The sequence below is a fragment of the Salvelinus namaycush genome, chromosome 2 (assembly GCF_016432855.1).
Source record: "Salvelinus namaycush isolate Seneca chromosome 2, SaNama_1.0, whole genome shotgun sequence".
Taxonomy (NCBI): Eukaryota; Metazoa; Chordata; class Actinopteri; order Salmoniformes; family Salmonidae; genus Salvelinus; species Salvelinus namaycush.
In genome coordinates this window covers 42,335,493-42,360,780 of record NC_052308.1, presented here as the reverse complement: position 1 = coordinate 42,360,780, position 25,288 = coordinate 42,335,493, and the positions used below count along the sequence as shown (strand labels likewise).

Here is a 25,288-nt window from a genome sequence, read left to right as displayed (position 1 = left end):
TATAAACAGCTGCGCCGTTATTCCGAATAATAATTGTGTGTCCTCATTTACGTGGAAGACATTTGGACACCCAAGCTATTAGGTTTCTGTGGGGAATAAACCAGCAGAGTTGATTTATGCGCTTTAGAATGGTTCAATTATAGCCTATGCTGGGGGCTTGTCTCAGTTTTACTTAAATTTCTATCATGTTAAATATTTGCCACTGTCGGGAGCCACCATCAGTAATACCCACATACATTTATAAACAGTCACTTTAGTGTTAGTTGTTTAAAAATGTACAGCTTATATTTTGTATCATTCCGTTGACCTTTCTTTCCTGTGTCACGTATGTAAGTTGTTCCTGAGTGTCACAAGCTTTAGTGGATCATATTAGGCTAACGTTGTGCAATAATGTTGGGACATGTAGCCTATTTTAATCATTATGGAACCCAGACCACACATAGCAGATTAAACCCGGAGCACGATTCACGACAACTGGAACCGTTGTCATACAGTTTCATGATCAGAGAGAATTAGGGTAGATTTATAGGACTATAGTTCAACCCCTATTGTACCATTTCCCCCCCCTACCTTCCAATATTTCATGGCTATGACAACTTTCAGGATGAATCAAACCACTAGTTATTCATCAATATATTTTGTGAGTAAAGGATCTCCAAACCTGTTTTTTAAATTCATACTTACTTTCCAAAACCTAAAATGTACCTAAATAATCTACAAGAGTATTTTTAAATCTACTAGTTGGTGCTGAAACAGAAACAAAGATGGATAGATGGCAGTCATTAATTGATCCCTATTTTCTGAACCCGTTCTCTGTATTATAGACTGTCGACAAAATTCTAATTAAAAAAAGGTACACCGTATTTAAAAAGGGACAGCTTAAGATAAATGTTTCAGCTGTTGAATTGATTCCGCGCGCACAAAGGAATCTCGCCTGCAAAGCATGTTACGTGACTGAATAAGAGAAGTCTGAATACTAAATACTGAGAAGTACGTAAGAAATGCGTGCGTAGGAAAGGTGTAAATTCCTAATTCGGAATCTGCCCCTAAGTCTTTTTGCTGGAAAACAATGACAAGCTACTGAGCACCACTTTTCTCTCAGGGAGTATAAACAGACAAAATCGAGGTAACGGCCAACTGTACAGTCAAAACAGTTCTAGATTGCAGCATTGATTTCTAGACCAGCACAGCAAGTTCTAGATCAAAATCAAATCATATTTTCCACATGCTTCGCAAACCGGTGTAAACGAACAGTGAAATGCTTACTACCAAGTCATTTTCCAACAACGCAGAGTTAAAGATAAATGTAATTTAAAAAATAATAATATTGACATGAGGAATACATACAGTGAATAACAAATAATATTGAGTAAAAATAACATGGCTATATACAGGAAGTACCAGGTAATAACATGGCTATATACAGGGAGTACCAGTACCGAGTTGATGTGCAGGCATACGAGGTAATTGAGGTAGCTATGTACATATACACTAAGTATAGAAATCATTATGCCCTTTCCATGACAGACTGACCAGGTGAAAGCTATGATCCCTTATTGATGTCAAATCAGTGTCGATGAAGGGGAGGAGACTGGTTAAAGGAGGAGCTTAAGCCTTAAGAATATTGAGACATGGATTGTGTGTGTACACTACCGTTGACAAGTTTGGGGTCACTTAGAAATGTCCTTGTTTTTGAAAGAAAAGCAAATGTTTTGTCCATTGAAATAACATCAAATTGATCAGAAATACACTGTAGACATTGTTCATGTTGTAAATGACTATTGGAGCTGGAAACGGCAGATTTTCTATGGAATATCTACATAGTCGTACAGAGGCCCATTATCAGCAACAATCACTCCTGTGTTCCAATGGCACGTTGTGTTAGCTAATCCAAGTTTCTCATTTTAAAAGGCTAATTGGTCATTAGAAAACTCTTTTGCAATTATGTTAGCACAGCTGAAAACTGTTGTTCTGATTAAAGAAGCAATAAAACTGGCCTTCTTTAGACAAGTTGAGTATCTGGAGCATTGGCATTTGTGGGTTTGATTACGGGCTTAAAATGGCCAGGAACAAAGAACTTTCTTCTGAAACTCGTCAGTCTATTCTTGTTCTGAGAAATGAAGGCTATTCCATGCGAGAAATTGACAGAAACTGAAGATCTTGTACAACGCTGTGTACTACTCCCTACACAGAACAGCGCAAAATGCCTCAAACCAGAATAGAAAGAGTGGGAGGCCCTGGTGCACAACTGAGCAAGAAGACAAGTATATTAGAGTGTCTAGTTTGAGAAACAGATGCCTCTCACAAGTCTTCAATTGGCAGCTTCATTAAATAGTACCCGCAAAACACCAGTCTCAACGTCAACAGTGAAGAGGCGACTCCGGGATGCTGGCCTTCTAGGCAGAGTTGCAAAGAAAAAGCCACATCTCAGACTGGCCAATAAAAAGCAAAGATTAAGATGGTCAAAAGAACAGACACTGGACCAAGGAAGATTGGAAAAAAGTGTTATGGACAGACAAAACTAAGTTTGAGGTGTTCGGATCACAAAGAAGAACATTCGTGAGACAGAAAAAATGAAGATGTCAAGCATGGTGGAGGCAATGTGATGGTCTGGGGGTGCTTTGGTGGTGGTAAAGGGAGATTTGTACAGGGTAAAAGGGATCTTGAGGAGTGACAGGAATGATAGGAATGGAGCGATAGGAAGGCTATCACTACAATTTCCTCCTACAACAGGATAATGACCCAAAGCACAGCTCCAAACTATGCAAGAACTATTTAGGGAAGAAGCAGTCAGCTGATATTCTGTCTATTATGGAGTGGCCAGCACAGTCACCGGATCTCAACCCGATTGAGCTATTGAGCTGTTGTGGGAGCAGCTTGACCATATGGTATGTAAGAAGTGCCCATCAAGCCAATCCAACTTGTGGGAGGTGCTTCAGGAAGCATGGGGTGAAATCCATTCAGATTACCTCAACAAAATGACAACTAGAATGCCAAAGGTCTGCAAGGCTGTAATTGCTGCAAATGGAGGATTCTTTGACGAAAGCAAAGTTTGAAGAACACAATTATTATTTAAATTAAAAATCATTATTTATAACATTGTCAACGTCTTGACTATATTTCCTATTCATTTTGACACTCATTTCAAGTATGTCATCATGGAAAACAAGGACATTTCTAAGTGACCCCAAACTTTTGAACTGTAACGTATGTGTGCCATTCAGAGGGTGAATGAGCAACACAAAATAAGTGCCATTGAACGGGGCATGGTAGTAGGATGCCAGGTGCACTGGTTTGTGTGTCAAGAACAGGAACACTGCTGTGTTCTTCACACTCAACAATTTCCTATGTGTATCAAGAACGGTCCACCACCCAAAGAACATCCAGCCATCTTGACAACTGTGGGAAGCATTAAAGTCAACATGGCCAGCATCTCTGTGGAATGCTTTCAACGCCTTAGAGTCCATGCCTTGACAAATTAAGGCTTTTCTGAGGGCAAAAGGATTGAGTGCAACTCTATACTAGGAAGGTGTTCTTAATGTTTTGTACACTTAGTGTAGGTAGGTGTAAAGTGAGTAGGCAACAGGATAGATACCACATACGCTGCTGCTACTGTCTTGTGTGAAAGTGTGTGTGTGTGAGATCCGACCACAGAGTTCTAGGGCTGTGAATTGCCAGAGACCTCATGGTACGATATTCTTTTTGATATATTTTGTTGTTTTTATATAGATAAATATTTTCCTCATGGTATGATATTATCCAGGGTTTAGGGGGCTTAGGTGGTGGGTGTGGCAATGGGCACGGAAATTAAAATAAGTAAAACATTTAGAGGCCATCATCTTGGGGTTGTGTGTGTTCATTTTCAAATGTTTAAGCCAAATTTCCTGCAATTCTCAGAATTTCTCCTTGGAACCGAGATACACTTTTTGCCATTTTAAAGTGAATTTCCTGCAATTCTACACATTTTGCTATGTAGGTGAGAGAATATTTTGCAGTTTTAAAATATAAAATTTTATATATGCTATTTGATGTTCCAAACATATTTCTCATGTATGCTGCAGCGGGACAAGAGACCACCATTAGTCATGGAAATAGGTGCTGAACACAAATTAGCTCCCTATTTTTTTTTTAAGGTAGAAAATAAACTATGAATGAAAAATACTGCAGTTTTGGTGCAAGTACAGCAAACTAGACCAAAAATTATATTGCTATATCGTCAAAAATAATATCCCAATACGTAACTGTATTGATCCCCCCGCCCCATCATGACTAAGTTCTAGATCAGAACACAGTGCTACACTGAACAAAAATAAACGCAACTTGCAACAATTTCAAAGATTTTACTGAGTTACAGTTCATAAGGAAATCCGTCATTTTAAATTAATTAATTAGGCCCTAATCTATGGATTTCACATGACTGGGAATTGGCCACAGATAACTTTTTTTAAAGAAAGTAGGGGTGTGGATCAGAAAACAAGTCAGTATCTGGTGTGACCACCATTTGCCTCATGCTGCGATCAGGTTGTTGATTGTGGCCTGTGGAATGACTGTGCGAAGTTGCTGGATATTGGCGGGAACTGGAACACCGTGTCGTACAGCTCAATCCAGAGCATCCCAAACATGCTCAATGTGTGACATGTCTGCTGAGTATGCAGACCATTGAAGAACTGGTATATTTTCAGCTTCCAGGAATTGTGTACAAATCATTGCAACATGGGGCTGAGCACTATCATGCTGAAACATGAGGTGATTGTGGACGATGAACGGCACGACAATGGATTCAAATTGCCATTGATAAAATGCAATTTTAATCGATGTACATAGCGTATGCCTGCCCATACCAGAACCGCACTGGCACCATGGGGCACTCTGTTCACAACGTTGGCATCAGCAAACCGCTCGCACACATGACGCCATCTGCCCGGTATAGTTGAAACCGGGATTAATCCGTAAAGAGCACACTTCTTCAGCGTGCCAGTTGCCATCAAAGGTGAGCATTTGCCCACTGAAGTCAGTTACAACACCAAACTGCAGTCAGGTCAAGACCCTGGTGAGGACGGCGAGCATGCAGATGAGCTTCCCTGAGACAATTTCTGACAGTTCGTGCATAAATTTTTTGGTTGTGCAAACCCACAGTGTCATCAGCTGTCTGGGCGGCTTGTTTTAGACGATCCTGCAGGTGAAGAAGCGGGATGTGGAGGTCTTGGGCTGGCGTAGTTACACGTGGTCTGTGGTTGTAAGGCCGGTTGGACGTACCACCAATTCTCTAAAACGACATTGGAGGCGGCTTATGGTAGAGAAATTAACATTCAATTCTCTGGCAACAGCTCTGGTGAACATTCCTGCCGTCAGTTGCACTACAATTGCACGCTCCCTCAAAACTTCAGACATCTGTGGCATTGTGTTGTGTGACAAAACTGCATGTTTTAGAGTTGTCTTTATTGCTCACTAACAGGGAAGTAAACAAATATGTGCACTAAATTTGAGAGAAATAAGCTTTTTGTGCATATGGAATATTTGTACGATCTTTTATTTCAGAACTTTACATGTTGTGTTTATATTTTTGTTCAGTATAGATCAGAATACTGAGTTCTAGATTGGAACACAGTTCTTTCAAGTCAACGAGGGGACTCACTAGTTATAGGAGCCATGTCTAAAAGTAAACGTCAAAGGGAATTTATTGTGTGAGGAGTGAAAGGTGATGCTGTGTGTTCATACTATAAGAACAGCCCCGTCACTGGCTGATCAACACAGACGTAGCACACACATTTCACTAATAATATTCAACTAGTACAAAGCTATCGAAGTTATGATACTGTCCACAGTGGAGATTCCAGTTGTGTGAGTGTGAGGGAGTGTGTGCGTCTCTCTCACCTGTGCAGCTGCTGGAGGGGGCAGGACTATCCGTATTGGAGGTGCTGTGGCTGTTACTACTCCCCTTCTGTTTCTCCTCCTCTTTCTCTTGCTGCTGCGCCTCCTCGTCCTGAGAATCCATTTCCCAGGAGCAAAGGACGTCCTCCCCCTCAGGCGACACCTCCGCTCCTCGCTCCCCCTCAGTATCCCATTTGCCCAGCCCCTTCGACAGCGGGTTTGGTTTCAGTTCCTTCAAGGCTGACTCCGGCTCCCTCTCTCCGTCCGAGGTGCACTCCCCATGTGGGGAGGCGGTCCTGTTCTGGCAGACACCCCCCTTCCTTACAGGACCCCCGACACGCCGCTTCCGATCCCGTCGAGAGACGTCGCTTCTGACCGGCGCCAAGATGGTGGCCCTGGTGCCCTCCATGGCGCTGTGTGGCTTCCCCTGACTCTCAGCCACCCTCGGTCATGGTGTCACCATTCCCGCCCTGTTGGTGAGGAGTGGAACAGCCAGTTAGTACAGATCTGTTACAGATTGGTTACAGGAATGATTTATTCCAAATTGGTGGTGGTTCAGGAGGATACATTGGTGTGTTGCAACCAATCGGAGCGGTTCTCACAGAATACAGTGACCATTCAATCGGAATGCCTTTTACAAATCGAGACATCCAATTAGATCCATGAAACACTTCTCAACGTTGTTTTAACTGGAGATATAATGAAAGGCTTCCATGTAAAAGTGTAACAGGCACAGTCTCTTCTGGAAACACTTGTCATAAGAAGCTTTGACCTGGTCCCATTCAACAGGTCCCTCCACAGCTGAGACAGCCTCACCCAGTGCACCTCCAAACCAGAAAGAGCCTCCCCACAGTGACACAGCATATGGGCCAGGTTAGAGGTCTCCGATGCGGGCCTGGAGTTGGCCTGCTGCAGATGAGCGCCAGCTGTTAGACTCTAAACAACTGTAATTGATCCAGCTAACCACTAACAGAGAGAGTGGAAAAAATGGGGGGGGGAAATAGAGAAGTATGCAACAAAAAAATAATGCACCGACACACACGCAGTGTAACTTCTGCGTCTTTGTGTGCCAGAGGGAGGAGAGTGAGTGTATGCATGAGAAAAAACACACATACACAGAGTAGGCTAGCCTCCAGGTCCCAGCACGTGTGGGCCATGGGGCAGGCAAGGCTGGTGTTTTTCTACAGACACCTGTTGTTGGGAGGGAGAGCCCAAGGTCTGGGTGTTTGGTGTTGTCTGAGCTGAAGACGCTCTGCGTGCTGCGTGTGTGTGTAGGGACGATCTGCTCTTGGGATCAGCCAGCGCCACTGACCTTTCCCCACATTCCCCACTTTCTGCTGAACAGCCATGCACTTTCCCCCACTGGCCTTGGGTGGCTGTTTGTGTGTGTGTGTGTCTGCCAAGTAGAAATAGGGTTCAAGGGAACAGACTGTAGGGCTGATTTCATGGGGGATCACCAAGTTTATCAGTCTGGTGCGTTTAGAAGAGGGAAGAGAGAATACCCTAAAGACATGGAATTTAAAAACGCCTCCGCTTCGTACAACATACACACTACAGAACAGCCTGAATTCTCTGAGGCACGGATTTTACAAGGTGTCAGAAACGGCCGATGCTTCAGTTGGTATCAAGGGACCTAACGTGTGCCAGGAGAACACTCCCCACACCAGCACATCACCACCAGCAGCCTGCATCAGGCCGGCTGGGTCCATGGACTCGTGATGCTTATGGCAAATCCTGACTGCCATTAGTGTGACGCAACAGAAACCAGGATTTGTAAAACCTGGTGATATTTTTCCACTTCTCAATTGTTCAGTGTTGGTGACCGTGTGCCCGCTGGAGCCGCTTCTTGTTTTTAGCTGATAGGAGTGGAACCCAGTGTGGTTGTCTGCTGCAATAGCCCATCTGGGGCGGCAGGTAGCCTAGTGGTTAGAGCGTTGGGCCAGTAACCGAAAGGTTGCTGGATCGAATCCCCGAGCTGACAAGATAAAATAATCTGTCGTTCTGCCCCTGAACAAGGCAGTTAAACCCACTGTTCCACGGTAGGCCGTCATTGTAAATAAGAATGTGTTCTTAACTGTGTTGCCTAGTTAAATAAAGGTTCAATAAAAATAAAATCTGTGAAAAGGATCGACAAGTTCTGCGTTCCAAGATGCCATTCTGCACACCACTGCGCCATTATTTGTCTGTTTGTGGCCCGCCTGTTAGCTTGCACGATTGCTGCCATTCTCCTTCGACCTTTCTCATCAACGAGCTGTTTTCGCCCACAGGACTGCCGCTGACTGGTGCGACAAAAAAAAAACAACAACATCCATTCTTGGTAAAACCCTAGACAATGTTGTGCGGGAAAAGCCCAGGAGGGCAGATGTTTTTGAGATTCTGGATCTGGAGCACCTGGAACCGATGATCAAACCACGCTCAAAGTCACTTAGGCCCACTCTAACTTTCAATCGAACAGTAACCAAATGCCTGTCTGCCGGCTTTATATAGCAAGCCCAAGCCACATGACTCACTTGCTGTAGGAGCAAACCATTTTCTTGAATGGGGTGGTGTACCAAAAACAGGACACTGTGTATATTCAGTCAATAAAAAAGCAAGTGCCAATTAAGATACATTTATTGAAGGCATAATATCAACTGGTTCTATTATATCGTGGAACACAATCTTAAAAACGCAGTAACCTCAGCAGTGGCACTCGCTTGTAGAAGCCAATGGCTGTGCAATGGCATATCCTCGTTTTGTTAATTTGACAGATGCTCTTATTTCTCTAGCCATAACAGACACCCATTTTATAGTTAAAAAAAATAAAAACTTACAGAAAAAAATATATTTTTCCAAATGAAAAAAGTTGCCAGCGAGAAGTGATGCGCATTTTGTGCCTCAGTTATTATCCAAGAGTAATCATTTGAAACGGGGTTCAATTTGGCGAGTTGAAAGACAATTCTTTCAGGGTTACAAACCACAATAGGTTATCTTTTCAATATACAAAATATTGGATTTCGTTTATTCTGCCTGTTCTTTGTAATTTTCAAAATGAATGAACAATTCCATATTGAACACTGCATGGTGAATAATTCCGGCAGCGACATCCGTTTGGTGAGTAGGCATATGCTTAATGACACTGTCTATATCAAGGTTTTGCATATTTTCAGTGTGGAACCTGTCTATGTTTAGGGGGGTTATAGCCCAGTCTAACCAATTCTAAAAGGCACTAGCCGTTCACAAGGTAGCTTAATCGAAAAATAGACTGGACGCAATTATTTGAAAACTGCAGCTCATTGTTGGAAAACATATTGACCTACTTCAAAATCCCAAAATTTTCCATTTCGAATTTTTGATACAGAATTTGGCAAGGAATGTAGCTTGTATATCCTATCCCATTTTATAGGCATTTATTTCTGTTGGCCTAACGGGAGTTTGTGTGCGCACTCAGCACGTGTGTGTGAAGGGAGCAGTCGGAACACAATTGAGTGAATGGGACACGGAGGGGAAAGGGAATTTAGGGAGAAGAACTGTGTGATGCTTGGCTTGGTTTCTTTTTTGTTGTGCCCCTTAAATACACATGTACAAATGAAACACTAGAGTGAAAGCAAATTATGTTGCCAAGACAAAATTTCACTTGCCTGTTCGGGCAACCATAATAGCCTATAGGCCAATATGCACAAAGATGTCTGCAAATTCTCTGAAAAGGAATTCTAGATCCTATAACTCTAGATCCTAGTTTGACAGGTTGCACATCAAAATATAAATTCCCTGGATGTGTTATATGAAATAGCTTACTTTTTTAATCATAGGCTACCATCTCAGTTGTCTTACTTGGCACTGGAAAATAATTGTCTGCTGCTAATGTAAAATAACAGTGCATTAAAAATAGAAATAATCTGCATTTATTGTTATTCAGCAAAATATTTACCTATATCCCAATATTAGTTGTCCATAAATCGGCCAGTTCTAGCACCTCCCCCAAAAATATTTAGCGTAATTTATGGCTAAAGTCTTTAATCAGATTATTTTTATCACCCAGCTCTACAATATAACCTGGTACTAAATAGGGCTGGGACGATACCAGTATTGCGATACTTATTAGTATCGTGGCAAGGAAACAAAACACAAAGAGATGCACATTTGTGGCCTGCTGGAGGTCATTTTGCAGGGCTCTGGCAGTGCTCCTCCTTGCACAAAGGCGAAGGTAGCGGTCCTGCTGCTGGGTTGTTGCCCTCCTACGGCCTGTCTCCTGGTAGCGCCTCCATGCTCTGGACACTACTTGTCCAGCTCGCATTGATGTGCCATCTTGGATGAGCTGCACTACCTGAGCCACTTGTGTGGGTTGTAGACTCCGTCTCATGCTACCACTAGAGTGAAAGCACCGCCAGCATTCAAAAGTGACCAAAACATCAGCCAGGAAGCATAGGAACTGAGAAGTGGTCTGTGGTCACCACCTGCAGAACCACTCCTTTATTGGGGGTGTCTTGCTAATTGCCTATAATTTCCACCTTTTGTCTATTCCATTTGCACAACAGCATGTGAAATTTAATGTCAATCAGTGTTGCTTCCTAAGTGGACAGTTTGATTTCACAGAAGTGTGATTGACTTGGAGTTACATTGCGTTGTTTAAGTGTTCCCTTTATTTTTTTGAGCAGTGTATATAACGATACTGATATTGTCCCGGCCCTAGTACTAGCTACGCTACCAATAAACATCCGGACGATACACGGAACCAACAGCTAAAAGAATATCGATCCAGGAGGAGAGCAGCTAGATGGCGGAAGGAAGCACTGAAGGCTTATGTCGTTGCACGGTCAGTGTAGGCATCGCTTGTGGGGTCTTCACAATGACTTCAGGTGATCAGTTGTGGTTTGCTGATGATATCACACAGTCACCACTGGTAGCCATCCACTCCGTCAAAAAAACAAAACAAAAAGTTAGTGAAAGGGCGGGAGTCGGGAAACGAGAGTAACCTTAGTAAAACTATGCCCTGTAACGTTACTGCCTATTCACTCAATCTGTTGCCTGACAGGCTAATGGCAATACAGGTTTGTTAATGTAATCTGGTCATCTGTATCTTCATAACTATCAGCTAGCTATGTGTGAATCATAATAATCTAGCTAGTTTAACTTCTTGTCAATATGGGGGCGCTGTTTCCACTTTGGAAAAAATCGTGCCCAAATTAAACTGCCTCGTACTCTATTCTAGATCGTACAATATGCATATTATTATTACTATTGGATAGAAAACACTCAAGTTTCTAAAACTGTTTGAATTATATCTGTGAGTAAAACAGAACTCATTTTAAGTGAAAAATCTGAAAACGATGCTCTGTTCCAGGGCCTGCCTATTGAATTGCCTTATATTTATGGATATGCATGCACTGCATACGCCTTTCACTAGATGTCAACAGGCAGTGGAAGGTGGAATGGGGTGTCTAGCTTGATCTGAGGTCGAACAAGAGCTCTTGGAATGACGTGTCCAGAATTTCCTTTCTCTACCTAGGCGCGGGAAGCACCTCCCTATTGTCTTATAAGCGTTCGGTATACACGGCTAATATCTCCGGCTTTGTTTTTATTTGATAAATATTAGAAAAACATCATAAAGTAGGTTTTTTCAACCGAGTTTCATCAGTTTATTCAACGTTTAATGGGACTTTTGGAGTTCTCCGTTCTCTGCGTCGAGAGAAATTGGGAACGTCATCAACATTGGCTAGCCTTGTGGAGCGAATTCGACAGGAGAGAAGGACATTCTAAAACCAAACAACGATTTATTCTGGACAAAGGACTCCTTGTACAAGATTCTGATGGAAGCTCAGCAAAAGTAAGAACAATTTATGATGTTATTTCGTATTTCTGTGGAAAATGTTGAGTCCTATTATTCGCGTTTTGGCGGGCGCTGTCTCGCTATAACGTAAGCTGTTTGTTATGGTAAAGTTATTTTTAAAAATCTAACACGGCGGTTGCATTAAGAACTAGTGTATCTTTCATTTGCTGTCCAACATGTATTTTTTAGTAAATTTTATGATGAGTTCTTTGGTCAGATTAGGTGAGTGTCCAAAATAGCTCTGGACAATTTGGTGAATCGATGCTACATATTCACAATGTATAACCACGGTTTGCAGCTCTAAATATGCAAATTTTCGAACAAAACATAAGTGTATTGTATAACCTGATGTTATAAGACTGTCATCTGATGAAGTTTGTCAAGGTTAGTGATTAATTTGATATCTTTTGCTGGTTTTTGCGATCGCTACCTTTTGCTGCTAATAAATGCATTTGTGTGTTTGGCTATTGTGGTAATATAATGCTATATTGTGTTTGCTGTAAAACACTTAAAAAAAAAAATCAGAAATATTGGCTGGATTCACAAGATGTTTATCTTTCATTTGCGGTACACCATGTATTTTTCATAAATGTTTTATGATGAGTATTTAGGTATTTCACGTTGCTCTCTGTAATTATTCTGGCTGCTTTGGTGATATTTTTGATGGTAGCTGCAATGTAAAACTATGATTTATACCTCAAATATGCACATTTTCGAACAAAACATACATTTATTGTATAACATGTTATAAGACTGTCATCTGATGAAGTTGTTTCTTGGTTAGTGAGTAATTATCTCTCTATTTGGTCGGTTTTGTGATAGCTACCTATGCGGTAGAAAAATGGTGAAAATATGCGGTTGAGTATTTTGCTATTGTGGTTAGCTAATAGAAATACATAGTGTTTTCGCTGTAAAACATTTTAAAAATCGGAAATGGCTGGATTCACAAGATGTTTATCTTTCATTTGCTGTATTGGACTTGTGATTTCATGAAAATTATATTATATGATATCCCTGTCGCGTTAGGCTAGGCTATGCTAGTCAGCTTTTTTGATGAGGATGCTCCCGGATCCGGGATGGGTAGCAATGAAAAGTTAACAAGCAAAAACGACCTTAAACTAATGTTATGCCAGGTAAATGATTAGCTGTCAATTCTTTGTGGCTAGCTAGCCATTTAGCCTTATTGACTTACTATGGGCTTGCAATCTATGCACACTACAGTGGGTATTGTAGGCAGGTAAACATGCCACAATTAACAATGTATTTATTAACGTATCAAAATAAAATATTGTAGTCAGGCAAACATATGAGATGCGAATGGGTAACATTTCGTTCCAAAGTCTGAGTTCTCCTAATAACAGTATTTCGCAAGTATAAGTGTGCATGAGTCAAACAACCCATTCTGAATTCAAACTAGTTACGTCATCAAATCTCAATTTCTGAACACTTAGCGAAACAAAGCCCATTGGCTGAACTCCGATACATAACAGTGACAAGATCAAAGAGAACCCATTCTCTGACGAATCAATGACTGACTAGACGAGCCGCACCGCCCGGAGCCCTTGGCAGTGGCTCATAATGCTAAACTTCTAAAATCTTTCCCAACAGTCCCCAGCTTTGGTGCGATTAAGACAAAGCAAAGAACGTATTCATTTCCCAGTGTTAAATAAGAGCAGCTTAGGCAGGAATGATTGAGGCTGGCTGCGTCATAGTTAATCTACGAGCTGGACTTAGAGCCAAAAAACTGACAGGAGAGAGGGAAGGAAGGATGGAGAGGGAAGTAGATGGATGTGTCCCAATGCTTTTAAACAGGTTCCTTTCCTTGTCACCTTCTCTTCACAAGACAGCGAATCCTTCCTTTCTTAGAGATAATCAGTCACTGATGATCTGATATGACCGGATTGGTGAAGGAAATTGTGTTCAATCATTAGCTCAGGAATGAGGGATGCATTTTATAAGTGTCCAAACAAGCCCTATGCCTTAGTTTATCATGTTTTGTTATGTTATTTTAGACCAGTGATCATGAAGGAGAGGACATAAGAAAAGGAAGGACAGGTGATGAGGAGAAGAAGCCAGTGGATTAGACATAATTGGGACCTGCTGGCAACAGCCTTTAAAACAATAGAGCCAGTCAAGGTCAGAGTTGCCTCGTAGTTAGTCTTGTTCCCTGGGACTGGACTGTTTCAACACTTATAAAATTCATCCTAACTTCCTGGATGGAATCACCGACCTATGTGATTGGAGAAATGTCCACCTCAATACTTTCCCCAATAACACTCGCTCAGAGATCTGGGATTGCTTCAAGGGAGGAGAAAGGTAGGGTTGAATTGTACAAGCATCCCAACAGGTCTCTGCTTTGTTGAATTCTCTGAGTGGTTGATATTGTGAATTTCTCTCCACTGCACAAACTCTATCCTATGAATGCCCTTTCACCCCCCCCCCCCCCCCCCCCCCATCCCCTCTCCACTCCCTTCTCTCCACCCAGCTCCTGTATGCACCTCCCCCTTCTCCAGTGAAAACAGACCAGATGAACTGGTGCTCCTCCCTGTGCCCACTGAATGGGATGACCATTCACCTCCGACCCAGATTAGTGATAAACACACATTGTGAAAGACCAGAGGGATTATTTTAAAATGAGGTGAATATGCCCTAGGTGGACTCTATGGAGCTCTTCATCAACTATAAGCATTTCAAATGGCCAGCGACTTTGAATGGTTGGGGATTAGCCTACTATAGGCCTAGATGGACAAATTTGGAAAGTTCTTACCTGCGTCTATTACCCCAAAGATATAATTGCCACCACAGTGGTATACATCAGTCAAGTCTACACATTCTATATTCATGGGTTAATTTGCAATCTAGGTTATGGGTTTCTGTTATACAAAGTATGAATGGACTGGTTTACATTGATACTCTGTCATAAGAGTCAAAATTATCACTTTCAGAAATGCTTATACTAGGGAAATGTGAAAATGTGAAAATTAGTTTGACAGGTTGTGGGTGGGGGACAAGTCTAAATGCTCTTGATATCTTTGGGAAAAGTCACCGGAGTGGAAATTTAAGCTTAAGTCATCTGTCTCTGAAGGCAGCCGATACCGAGTTTTTTTGGTGTGTTGCTTAAGAAAGAAAGAATCAACCAGGTTTAGTGTCCATATAGACAGATACATCTTCGTACTCCCAAAACACTGAAGTTCTAGAAGTTTGTGCAACATCCTTGCGAAATACAAAATACTAGCCCATCAACTTCAACTAGGCCTTATGCTATGCTTCGGCAGCAACACACAGCCTTGCTCCTGGTTTTCTAAACAATGAAAACATTGTGTAGCCTAAATCTTACTCCTCCACACATGACATTTGAAGACAAAATATAGGCCAAAGCCCAATTGTAAATTATTGAAAAGAGTTGGAATCAATGCGGACAGACCATAGCACTGACATTATATCCTGCTTTAAGTTTCCACACACTTAGCGTGCGTAGATCTATGCACGTGCGTGAGCTGATGGTCACGTTTTAGAGGAAAGTCCATCTTTCGGTAACATGATACCTCACTGATCCAGACTCGCAAACAGCAAAATTCACCAGGGGGGGTGACAGAAGTTTTCTTGTGGTCTTCTCATTTGATGTGAATGCAAAATAAGAGTCTCATCTGGTCTTCCCTTGCTAGCAAGTTGGCTAAACACTGCAAGCTAGCTAACCTTTTAGCTTCCTACATCGCCATGTGAAATAATAGGATTTATAATTAATATGCCCTGGCAAATATTATTATACTTGCCGGTGTAACATATCAAATTGAGATAATGTTGTATGTTGCTTCAATGTACCCAGTCGCATATCAGCTAAAAATAGAAATAATCCTTATTTAGTTGCAGAGAAAAGGAAGGTATCTCGCAGCTGTTTTTACCAATAGCATGGAATCAGTAGTTATTACTTTAAACAAAATACATTTTTGGGGGCGGATTCTAATAAGGCTTCAATGTTTGGTTTATTGTTTGAACATTTACTGAGATTATATTTACTTAACAATGCAAAATAGGTTACTGGTAGGGCTAAAGTTAGCAGGCTAGTAGGGCTAACTTTAGCAGGCTAGACAGATTTAGCAATCTTGCAAGTTGATTTTTAACAATAAATACATAAAGTAATTGCTTGTAAGTCGGCTGAAAATGAAATTAAAACCAGTAGTCATGAGTGCAAATGATTTTGTGGAAATGTAAGTTATACGCTTAAAGTCATTTGTGTTAGAGTTTACATTATAGGGAAAAGTCCGTGTTACTGAGTCCTCCAAATTACGTCACACTCCGGAAAAACATTTTCCGACATGATTTCAGCATTCTGATCGATTTCATGTCATATTTATCTAGTCGAAACCCTACCAGATAGCGCTCACCTTACTGCTGCCCCCCCACCCACTCAGCAACGATTATATGCTGTGTGCCTCTCCATGTTCTCACTTTTCATCAATGTGATGGCTCATTGCAGTGATGTATGACAGCGTGTTCATAGACGTCCAATAATATGTTCTTACCACACATATGGTGTGAGAGATCGAGCTTTGTACTTGCAGAGAAATCAAAGTACAATTTCTCCATCCAGACAGTCATGTTTTTTTCCCCCGACATGGCATCTTGTAGTCTGTTCCAAGACGTGCCATTAGGGCAACATTGAAGCCAACATCCTCTACCATTGACAATGGCTGCATATCAACTGTACCTTATCGCACTGCTGCCAGCAACGGGTTGGATCTTACGGTGGCTCACTTTCAGCATTGCACCTGTACTGCCACTGTAGCTCAAGTCCAGCTTGCAAAGTTAGCATTTCACTTAGCTGCTGTCACTGCCCTGCTCTGCCATTTTTCCAACTGTTAACGATGACATGCAGAGCGCTTTAAATCCGTGGCAAATAATTTGAAAGACGTCTATCTCCGAACATTACACCATCCTTGCGTTCGGTATTTGTTTAAGTGTAATTTTTCCCTTTATGATAATGATTGGGACCAGTTGGTGGTAATTTTGTGACTTAAAATAAAAATTTAAATTTCATTTAAATGTTACAGCCCTAGTTCGATGCACTAACATTTGTTGCATAAACATTACATTTTCCATGCTGCGAACAGCCCTTCCATCTCATCCCAAAGATGCTCTATTGGGTAGAGGTCTGGGGACTGCACGGGCCACTCAAGTAAACTGAACTCATTGTCATGCTAAAGACTGTTTTTCCACTCCTCAATTGTCCAGTGTTGGTGATCGCGTGCCCACTGGAGCTGCTTCTCGCTTTAGCTGAGAGGAGTGGAACCCTCCGCTGCAATTGCCCATCCGTGACAAGGATCGAAGAGTTGTGTATTCCGAGATGCCGTTCTGCACACCACTGTTGTACTGCGCCGTTATTTGTCTGTTTGCAGCCCGCCTGTTAGCTTGCACGATTCTTGCTATTCTCCTTCAACCTCTCATAAACTAGCTGTTTTCGCCCACAGGACTGCCGCTGACTGGATGCTTTTTGTTTGTCGCACCATTCTCTGTGAACCCTAGACACGGTTGCGTGTGAAAAGCCCAGGAGAGCGGCTGTTTCTGAGATACTGGATCCGGAGCACCGGTCACCGACAATCATACCATGCTCAAAGTCACTTAGGTCACTCGTTTTGCCCTTCAATCGAACAGTAACTGAGTGCCTTGATGCCCGTCTGCCTACTTTATTTGGTAAACCACTGCCACGTGATCCATTTATGAATGGGGTGGTGTATTAACTGGCCAGTGAGTGAGTGAAAAAAAAATATATATATTTTGGCACCGGAACTGAGCCATAACGGAAACTGGGTATCTACCACCCCACTATCAGATAAGGAGGGCAATGTTTGCTTTTTGTCCCCCAATTGTGAACTGAAGTTGAAATTTCACGATGAAATTTATGAGCACAATTTCTAAAGCTAGAATCCTTCATTTTTTTTAGGCACACTAGTGATCTTAAATTAAAATTCCAGGTCACACAGAAAACTAGTTATGTGCATATGCAAGTAAAATTGTCACACTGTAGAGTCCTGTGTATATACAGTGCATTCGGAAAGTATTAAGACCCCTTGACTTTTTCCACATTTTGTTACGTTACAGCCTTATTCTAATACGGTTTTAATTATATTTTTTCCTCATTAATCTACACACAATACCCCATAATGAAAAAGCAGAAACAGGTTTATAGAAATGTTTTCATATTTAAAAATAAAAAAACTGAAATATCATAATACCATTCAGACCCTTTGCTATGAGACTCGAAATTGAGCTCAGGTCTGTTTCCATTGATCATCCTTGAGATGTTTCTACAACCTGAATTGAGTCCACGTGTGATAAATTCAATTGATTGGACATGATTTGGAAATGCACACTCACCTGTCTATAAGGTCCCACAGTTCACAGTGCATGTCAGAGCCAAAACCAAGTCATGAGGTCGAAGGAATTGGCCGTAGAGCTCCAAGACAGGATTGTGTCGAGGCACAGATCTGGGGAAGGGTACCAACATTTTTTTGCAGCATTGAAGGTCCCCAAGAATACAGTGGCCTCCATCATTCTTAAATTGAAGAAATTTGGAACCACCAAGACTCTTCCTAGAGCTGGATGCCCGGCCAAACTGAGCAACCGGGGGAAAGGGACCTCGGTCAGGGAGGTGACCAACAACCTGGTGGTCACTTCGACAGAGCTCCAGAGTTCTTCTGTGGAGATGGGAGAACCTTCCAGAAGGACAACCATCTCTGCAGCACTCCACCAATCAGGTTTTTATGGTAGAGTGGCCAGATGGAAGCCACTCCTCAGTAAAAGGCACATGACATGAGAAACAAGATTCTCTGGTCTGATGAAACCAAGATTTAACTTGTTTGCCTGAATGCCAAGTGCCACGTCTGGAGGAAACCTGGCACCATCATGCTGTGGGGATGTTTTTCAGCGGCAGGGACTGGGAGACTACTCAGGATTGAGGGAAAGATGAACGGAGTAAAGTACAGAGAGATCCTTAATGAAAACCTGCTCCAGAGTGCTCAGGACCTCAGACTGGGGCCAAGGTTCACCTTCCAACAAGACAATGACCCTAAGCACACAGTCAAGACAACGAAGGAGTGGCTTCGGGACAAGTCTCTGAATGTCCTTGAGTGGCCCAGCCAGAGCCCGGACTTCAACCCGATCAAACATCTCTGGAGAGATGTGAAAATAGCTGTGCAGCGACGCTCCCCATCCAACCTGACAGAACTTGAGGATCTGCAGAGAATGGGAAACTCCCCAAATACAGGTGTGCCAAGCTTGTAGCGTCATACCCAAGAATCGAGGCTGTAATTACTGCCAAAGCTGCTTCAACAAGTACTGAGCAAAGGGTCTGAATACTTATGTAAATGTTATTTCATATTAAATTTTTTTTTTTAAATGTTTCTTTAAATCCAAAAACCTGTTTTTCCTTTGTCATTATGAGGTATTGTGTGTAGATTGATGGGGGAAAAAACTATTTAAGGCTGTAACGTAACAATGTGTAAAAAGTCAATGAGAGTGAATATAAATATCAACACTTATGCACCTGAACCTTCTGCCTCCTGAATATCTGGCCTTAAGACCACATCTCTACGTTACTTATTTCACAGACTCTACAAGGTGTTGAAAGCGTTCCACAGGGATGCTGGCCCATGTTGGCTTCCCACAGTTGTGTCAAGTTGGCTGCATGTCCTTTGGGTGGTGGACCATTCTTGATACACACGGGAAACCGTTGAGCATGAAAAACCCAATAAAAATACAAACTCAATCTACTTTAAAATGACTAAAACCAAATCAAAACTGTGTAGAAATGATAACGGACCTATATTCTTACAGTTTGTTGACTGTCCAGGTCGCTAACAATCACTAGACTGTCAAATTCCAAAAACAAAAACAATGGATAGAGGACTATTTTTTGCTAATTTTGACAGCAAGAATATATACATTTTCAGTGCGGCCCTCCGGACATCGTTGAAGACCGAATGTGGCCTCCAGGGCAAAATGAGTTCGACACCCCTGGTTTAGACCATTTGGAAGGTTATTTTTCTCCCGCTTTGACCGTGCAGTGCGGTAGAAGCAATTGTTGTCCTTATGAAATGATCAACTTTCCCCATTACATCAAAAAATTACCATATACACTGATTGTTTAAAGCAAAACAAACTAAACTATTGCTGATGGTGAACCTGATCAAAATAAAATGTAATGTAGCCTAAGCCCCGATCAGCAGGTAGGCTATATAGCCGGATGCGAGTCCTGTCTCAGGCGGTTGGTTAGGCTACTTTATTCCAGTAAACACAATTTTCAACAGCGCATTTGATAACCTAGCAAATTACATTGGTTGTCACAACTAATAAAGCCTAATATTGCGCAAGCCATTTTACAAACATTTGAATGCTGAAGGTGATGCGCACAGTTTGACTAGGCTACTGATATTGCCTGGGTTGTTCGACATGCAAAATGACTTGTTGATCAATGACTGTCAACACAGTTACATGCTTAGTTTGACACAGAAGGCGAGAGGCAGAGGATGTCCAGACTCAGAATGTTTCAACACTCTTGGTTTGACCACCAGACAACAGAAAGAAAACAGTATGGCAGTGGAAGGGAGAACAGTAGCGGGTGACCCGACTGTGGTTTGTGACTATTATGATATCCAATTGTAGCCAAATCAGTTGCAGTAATTCCGTTACAGAATTTTTTCGGTAACGGAATTAAGAGTTTAATTACTTAAAGGGATATGCTAGCAGATACCCATACACTTCCAGTCATTGCGCTAATGCGAGTTAACATTGGCTCGCCAAACTACCGCCAACATCCTTCATACTGAACTGAGAGACAAAAATGGTATCCATGAGTTCATCGGACTCTAGGGAAGTAGATAAAAGGTTCTCTGCCAAAATCCTGAAGTACCCCTTTAATAATTTATAAACAAAATTGATATCAGTAAAATCATTATAACTAATTGGTAGGTCTAGCATGAATTGTTACTTCTGTGAACTTTCAAGATTCTCCCTCATGAGGGAGAGAAATTTGAAAATATCTTCAAGATATGTGGGTTTTTGGTAAAAGGTTCAAAAAAAGGTGAACAATTTCTCCAAAATGATATTTTAGTGTTGATATTAGTTGGCAGGATTCATTACTTCAACATTGTGTTTTGATGCATTTCTGATACCTTTAAAGGACTTTCTGGTAGATGTTCTCTTAGACCTCTTTTCCAGCTGTTAATACAGAAATCAAAGCCTTCACTTATGCCACATTTTTAAGATGGAAAATGGTTGAAAGATTTCCCAAAAATATAGACTCAGCTTTCATTTCACACCCAATTTAATATGCTCCTATGAACTTCCCCTGTTGGTGCTCATGGGTTCTTTTTGATGAAAATGCCCGTCTAGTTTTAATTCTGGTAGTTAATAGTTCTCAAAGATGATCACAGCATCGTAGCACCATTAGGTGCAAAAACTTGAATTACCCAGTTGCGGCCCACTTTTTGGAGGCAGGCCACTCGATTTCGTCTTTTCGTTATATTGGCATCGAACATGTCACCCTCCCTAGGAGAGGGGGTGACCTTGATAATTTATTGTTAAAACGAGAGGCTGCCTGGTTCTTTAACTTAAAGACCCTTGCCCCCTTCGGGTCTCAACGTAGACTTTGATCTGAAGCCATTCTTGTGATTATTGTGACTTTGCCATTGTAATTGTTTGTAAGCTTGTGTAGTCTAAAATGAATCTATGATCGTATGCTATCCATTTGTTTTTTGTATGCTGTTCTTTGCATGTCAGTTTAATATTTGAGAATTAACCAATGATATTAGGCCACTCTTGGCCATGATTACAGACACCTGTGTGTCTTGACACTATATAAATGAGTCATCCCGCAGTGTTTGTGATTATACCGATGAAGACAGCTTGGCTGTCGAAACGTTGGTAATTACATTTTTGCATCTGAGCTCCTAGAGTGTGCGGCTCTCCTTTATTTTCAAGTTTTCTACTCCGCTAGCCAGCACCTCGCCTAAATAGTTGTGCGTTTCTTTTTCTTCTCAAAGATGATCTTACCTAAAAATATTTCACTCCATTATATTTATTTCATACTTTATATCTGGTTTTAATCTAAGTTACCTGAAAACTTTTTACCAATTATACTGAACAAAAATATGAACGCAACATGGTACAATTTCAAAGATTTTACTGAGTTACAGTTCATAAGGAAATCAGTCAATTTAAATAAATTAATTATTGCCTAATGTATGGATTTCACATGACTGGGAATACAAATATGCATTTGTTGGTCAAAGATAACTTTTAAAAAGGTAGGGTCGTGGATCAGAAAACCAGTCAGTATCTGGTGTGACCACCATTTGCCTCACACAGCGTGACATCTCCTTCACATAGAGTTGATCAGGTTGTTGATTATGTACGACTCTTCAATGGCTGTGCGAATTTGCTGGATATTGGTGGGAACTGGAACATGCTATCGTTCACGTCGATCAATGTGTGACATGTCTGGTGAGTATGCAGGCCATAGAAGAACAGATCTTTGTGGGCTATACTCGGCCTTGTCTCAGGATGGTAAGTTGGTGGTTGAAGTTATCCCTCTAGTGGTGTGGGGGCTGTGCTTTGGCAAAGTGGGTGGGGTTATATCCTGCCTGTTTGGCCCCGTCCGGGGCCACAGTGTCTCCCGACCCTTCCTGTCTCAGCCTCCAGTGTTTATGCTGCAGTAGTTTATGTGTCGGGGGGCTAGGGTCAGTCTGTTATATCTGGAGTATTTCTCCTGTCTTATCCAGTGTCCTGTGTGAATGTAAGTATGCTTTCTAATTCTCTCTGAGGACCTGAGCCCTAGCACCATGCCTCGGGACTACCTGGCCTGATGACTCCTTGCTGTCCCCAGTCCACCTGGCCATGCTGCTGCTCCAGTTTCAACTGTTCTGCCTGCGGCTATGGAACAATGACCTGTTCACCGGACGTGCTACCTGTCCCAGACCTGCTGTTTTCAACTCTCTAGAGACAGCAGGAGCGGTAGAGATACTCTGAATGATCGGCTATGAATAGCCAACTGACATTTACTTCTGAGGTGCTGACCTGTTGCACCCTCGACAACCACTGTGATTATTATTATTTGACCCTGCTGGTCATCTATGAACATCTTGGCCATGCTCTGTTATAATCTCCACCCGGCACAGCCAGAAGAGGACTGGCCACCCCTCATAGCCTGGTTCCTCTCTAGGTTTCTTCCTAAGTTCTGGCCTTTCTAGGGAGTTTTTCCTAGCCACTGTGCTTCTACACCTGTTTGGGGTTTTAGGCTGGGTTTCTGTACAGCACTTTGTGACATCAGCTGATGTAAGAAGGGCTTTATAAATAAATTTGATTGATTGAAGAACAGAGACATGTTCAGCCTCCAGGAATTGTGTACAGATCCTTGCGCGACATGGGGCTGTGCATTATCATGCTGAAACATGAGGTGATGGTGGACGATGAACGGCACGACAATGGGCCTCAGGATTCAAAGTGCCATTGTTAAAATGCAATTGTATTCATTGTCTGTAGCTTATGCCTGCCCATAACTCCAACGCCACCATGGGGCATTTTGTTCACAACTTTGACATCAGCAAATCAGTGCCCACAGGACACCATGAAACATTGGACCAAGACTTTAAATGTTGAGTTTATATTTTTGTTTAGTGTATATTTTTTTTAGATCACATTCTTGGGAGTGATGGCCACGTTTTAGCAGCAGCGGCCAATCGCTCCCACTGCAGCATGAATAAGTCAACCTCAGCAGACATGCCCAAGCCAACCCACAAGTCCATGTCCTTTCACACAGTGGTTACTGCCTTGTCAGACTGATGAGGTGTGAAACCACACAATGTGTCCTCACAGCTCTAGTCAGTGTGTGTGGTGCCACTGCAACTAAACTGCACTCCCCAATGAGCAATGAATATGAAATGTTAACAATGACTACTCAAATGCCAAAGACATGACCAAATGACAGGCTGAGGATAACTTCTGCTTATAGAAAAAACCCAGACATGACAAAGTCAACAACTCTAGCATTGCTTCCACGAAAAGGATGACTAGATGCTTATAGCAATACTAAGCTCTACAGTCCAATTAACTAATAAGTTAAGAGACCCTTCTCACCGAGATGCACCCAGATGGTTGCTTACCTTGCTTCAGGACCACTAAATCCATAATAAATTGAGTGATGCAATTACGCATCTAATTGGATAGATCAACACACTTTCTGGAGAGTACTATTCACAGACCCCTTAAATCCTGCTTACTGACACTGCTGGGAAACAACTGTTGCTTGCTAGTTGCTACCTTGGTTGACAACAGGGGGGGGGGGGGGGTCTGACCCATCTAGACATACAATGGTAAACCAATCTCTGCCATATATAGATTATTTAAGCAATAAGGCCAGAGGGGGCATGGTATATGTGGTATAGGCCTGCTATTCATTGACTACAGCTCAGCGTTCAACACCAAAGTGCACTCAAAGCTTATCACTAAGCTAAGGACCCTGGGACTAAACACCTCCCTCTGCAACTGGATCCTGGACTTCCTGACAGGCCGCCCCCAGGTGGTAAGAGTAGGTAACATCACATCCACCACGCTGATCAACACGGGGGCCTCTCAGGGGTGCTCAGTCCCCTCCTGTACTCCCTGTTCACTCATGACTGCACAGTTAGGCACGACTCCAACACCATCATCAAGTTTGCCGATGACACAACAGTGTTAGGCCTGATCACCAACAACGATGAGACAGCCTATAGGGAGGAGGACAGAGACCTGGCCGTGTGGTACCAGGACAACAACCTCTCCCTCAACATGATCAAGACAAAGGAGATGAGTGGACAGCAGGAAAAGGAGGACCGAGCACACCCTCATTCTTATCGATGGGGTTGCAGTAGAGCAGGTTGAGAACTTCAAGTTCCTTGGTGTCCACATCACCAACAAACTATCATGGTCCAAACACACCAAGACAGTCGTGAAGAGGGCACAACAAAGCCTATTCTCCCTCAGGAGACTGAAAATATTTGGCATGGGTACTCAGATCCTCAAAAAGGTTCTACAGCTGCACCATCGAGAGCAACCTGACTGGTTGCATCACTGCCTGGTACAGCAACTGCTCGGCCTCCGACCGCAAGGCACTACAGAGGGTAGTGCATACAGCCCAGTACATCACTAGGGCCAAGCTTCCTGCCATCCAGGACCTCTATACCAGGTGGTGTCAGAGGAAGGCCCTACAAATTGTCAAAGACTCCAGCTACCCTAGTCATGGACTGTTCTCTCTGCTACCGCACGGCAAGCGGTACCGGAGCACTAAGTCTAGGTCCAAAAGGCATCTTAACAGCTTCTACCCCCAAGCCATAAGAGTCCTGAACAGCTAATCAAAGGGCTTCCCAGACCCCACTTTTACTCTCAGTTTATTATCCATGCATAGTCACTTTACCTCTACCTACATGTACATATTACCTCGACTAACCGGTGTCCCGGCACATTGACTCTGTACCGGTAACCCCTGTATATAGCCTCGCTATTGTTATTTTTCTGCTTCTGTTAAAAAAAATTACTGAACACTTTTTTTCTTAACTTCTTAAAGCGCTGTTGGTT

The 25,288-nt window shown here is 42.3% G+C and overlaps 1 protein-coding gene across 2 annotated transcripts in view; it reads right to left on the bottom strand.

The window, feature by feature from the left end:
* Nucleotides 1–25,288, bottom strand: part of LOC120063287 (peroxisome proliferator-activated receptor delta-like) — a 39,372-nt gene that overhangs the window by 11,047 nt on the left and 3,037 nt on the right. For both annotated transcript variants that reach the window (XM_039013578.1, XM_039013584.1), the window contains exon 2: nt 5,875–6,341. In XM_039013578.1, coding sequence (XP_038869506.1) covers nt 5,875–6,280 — 406 coding nt within the window. In that variant the 5' untranslated portion in view covers nt 6,281–6,341. The remainder of the gene's footprint in view (nt 1–5,874; nt 6,342–25,288) is intronic.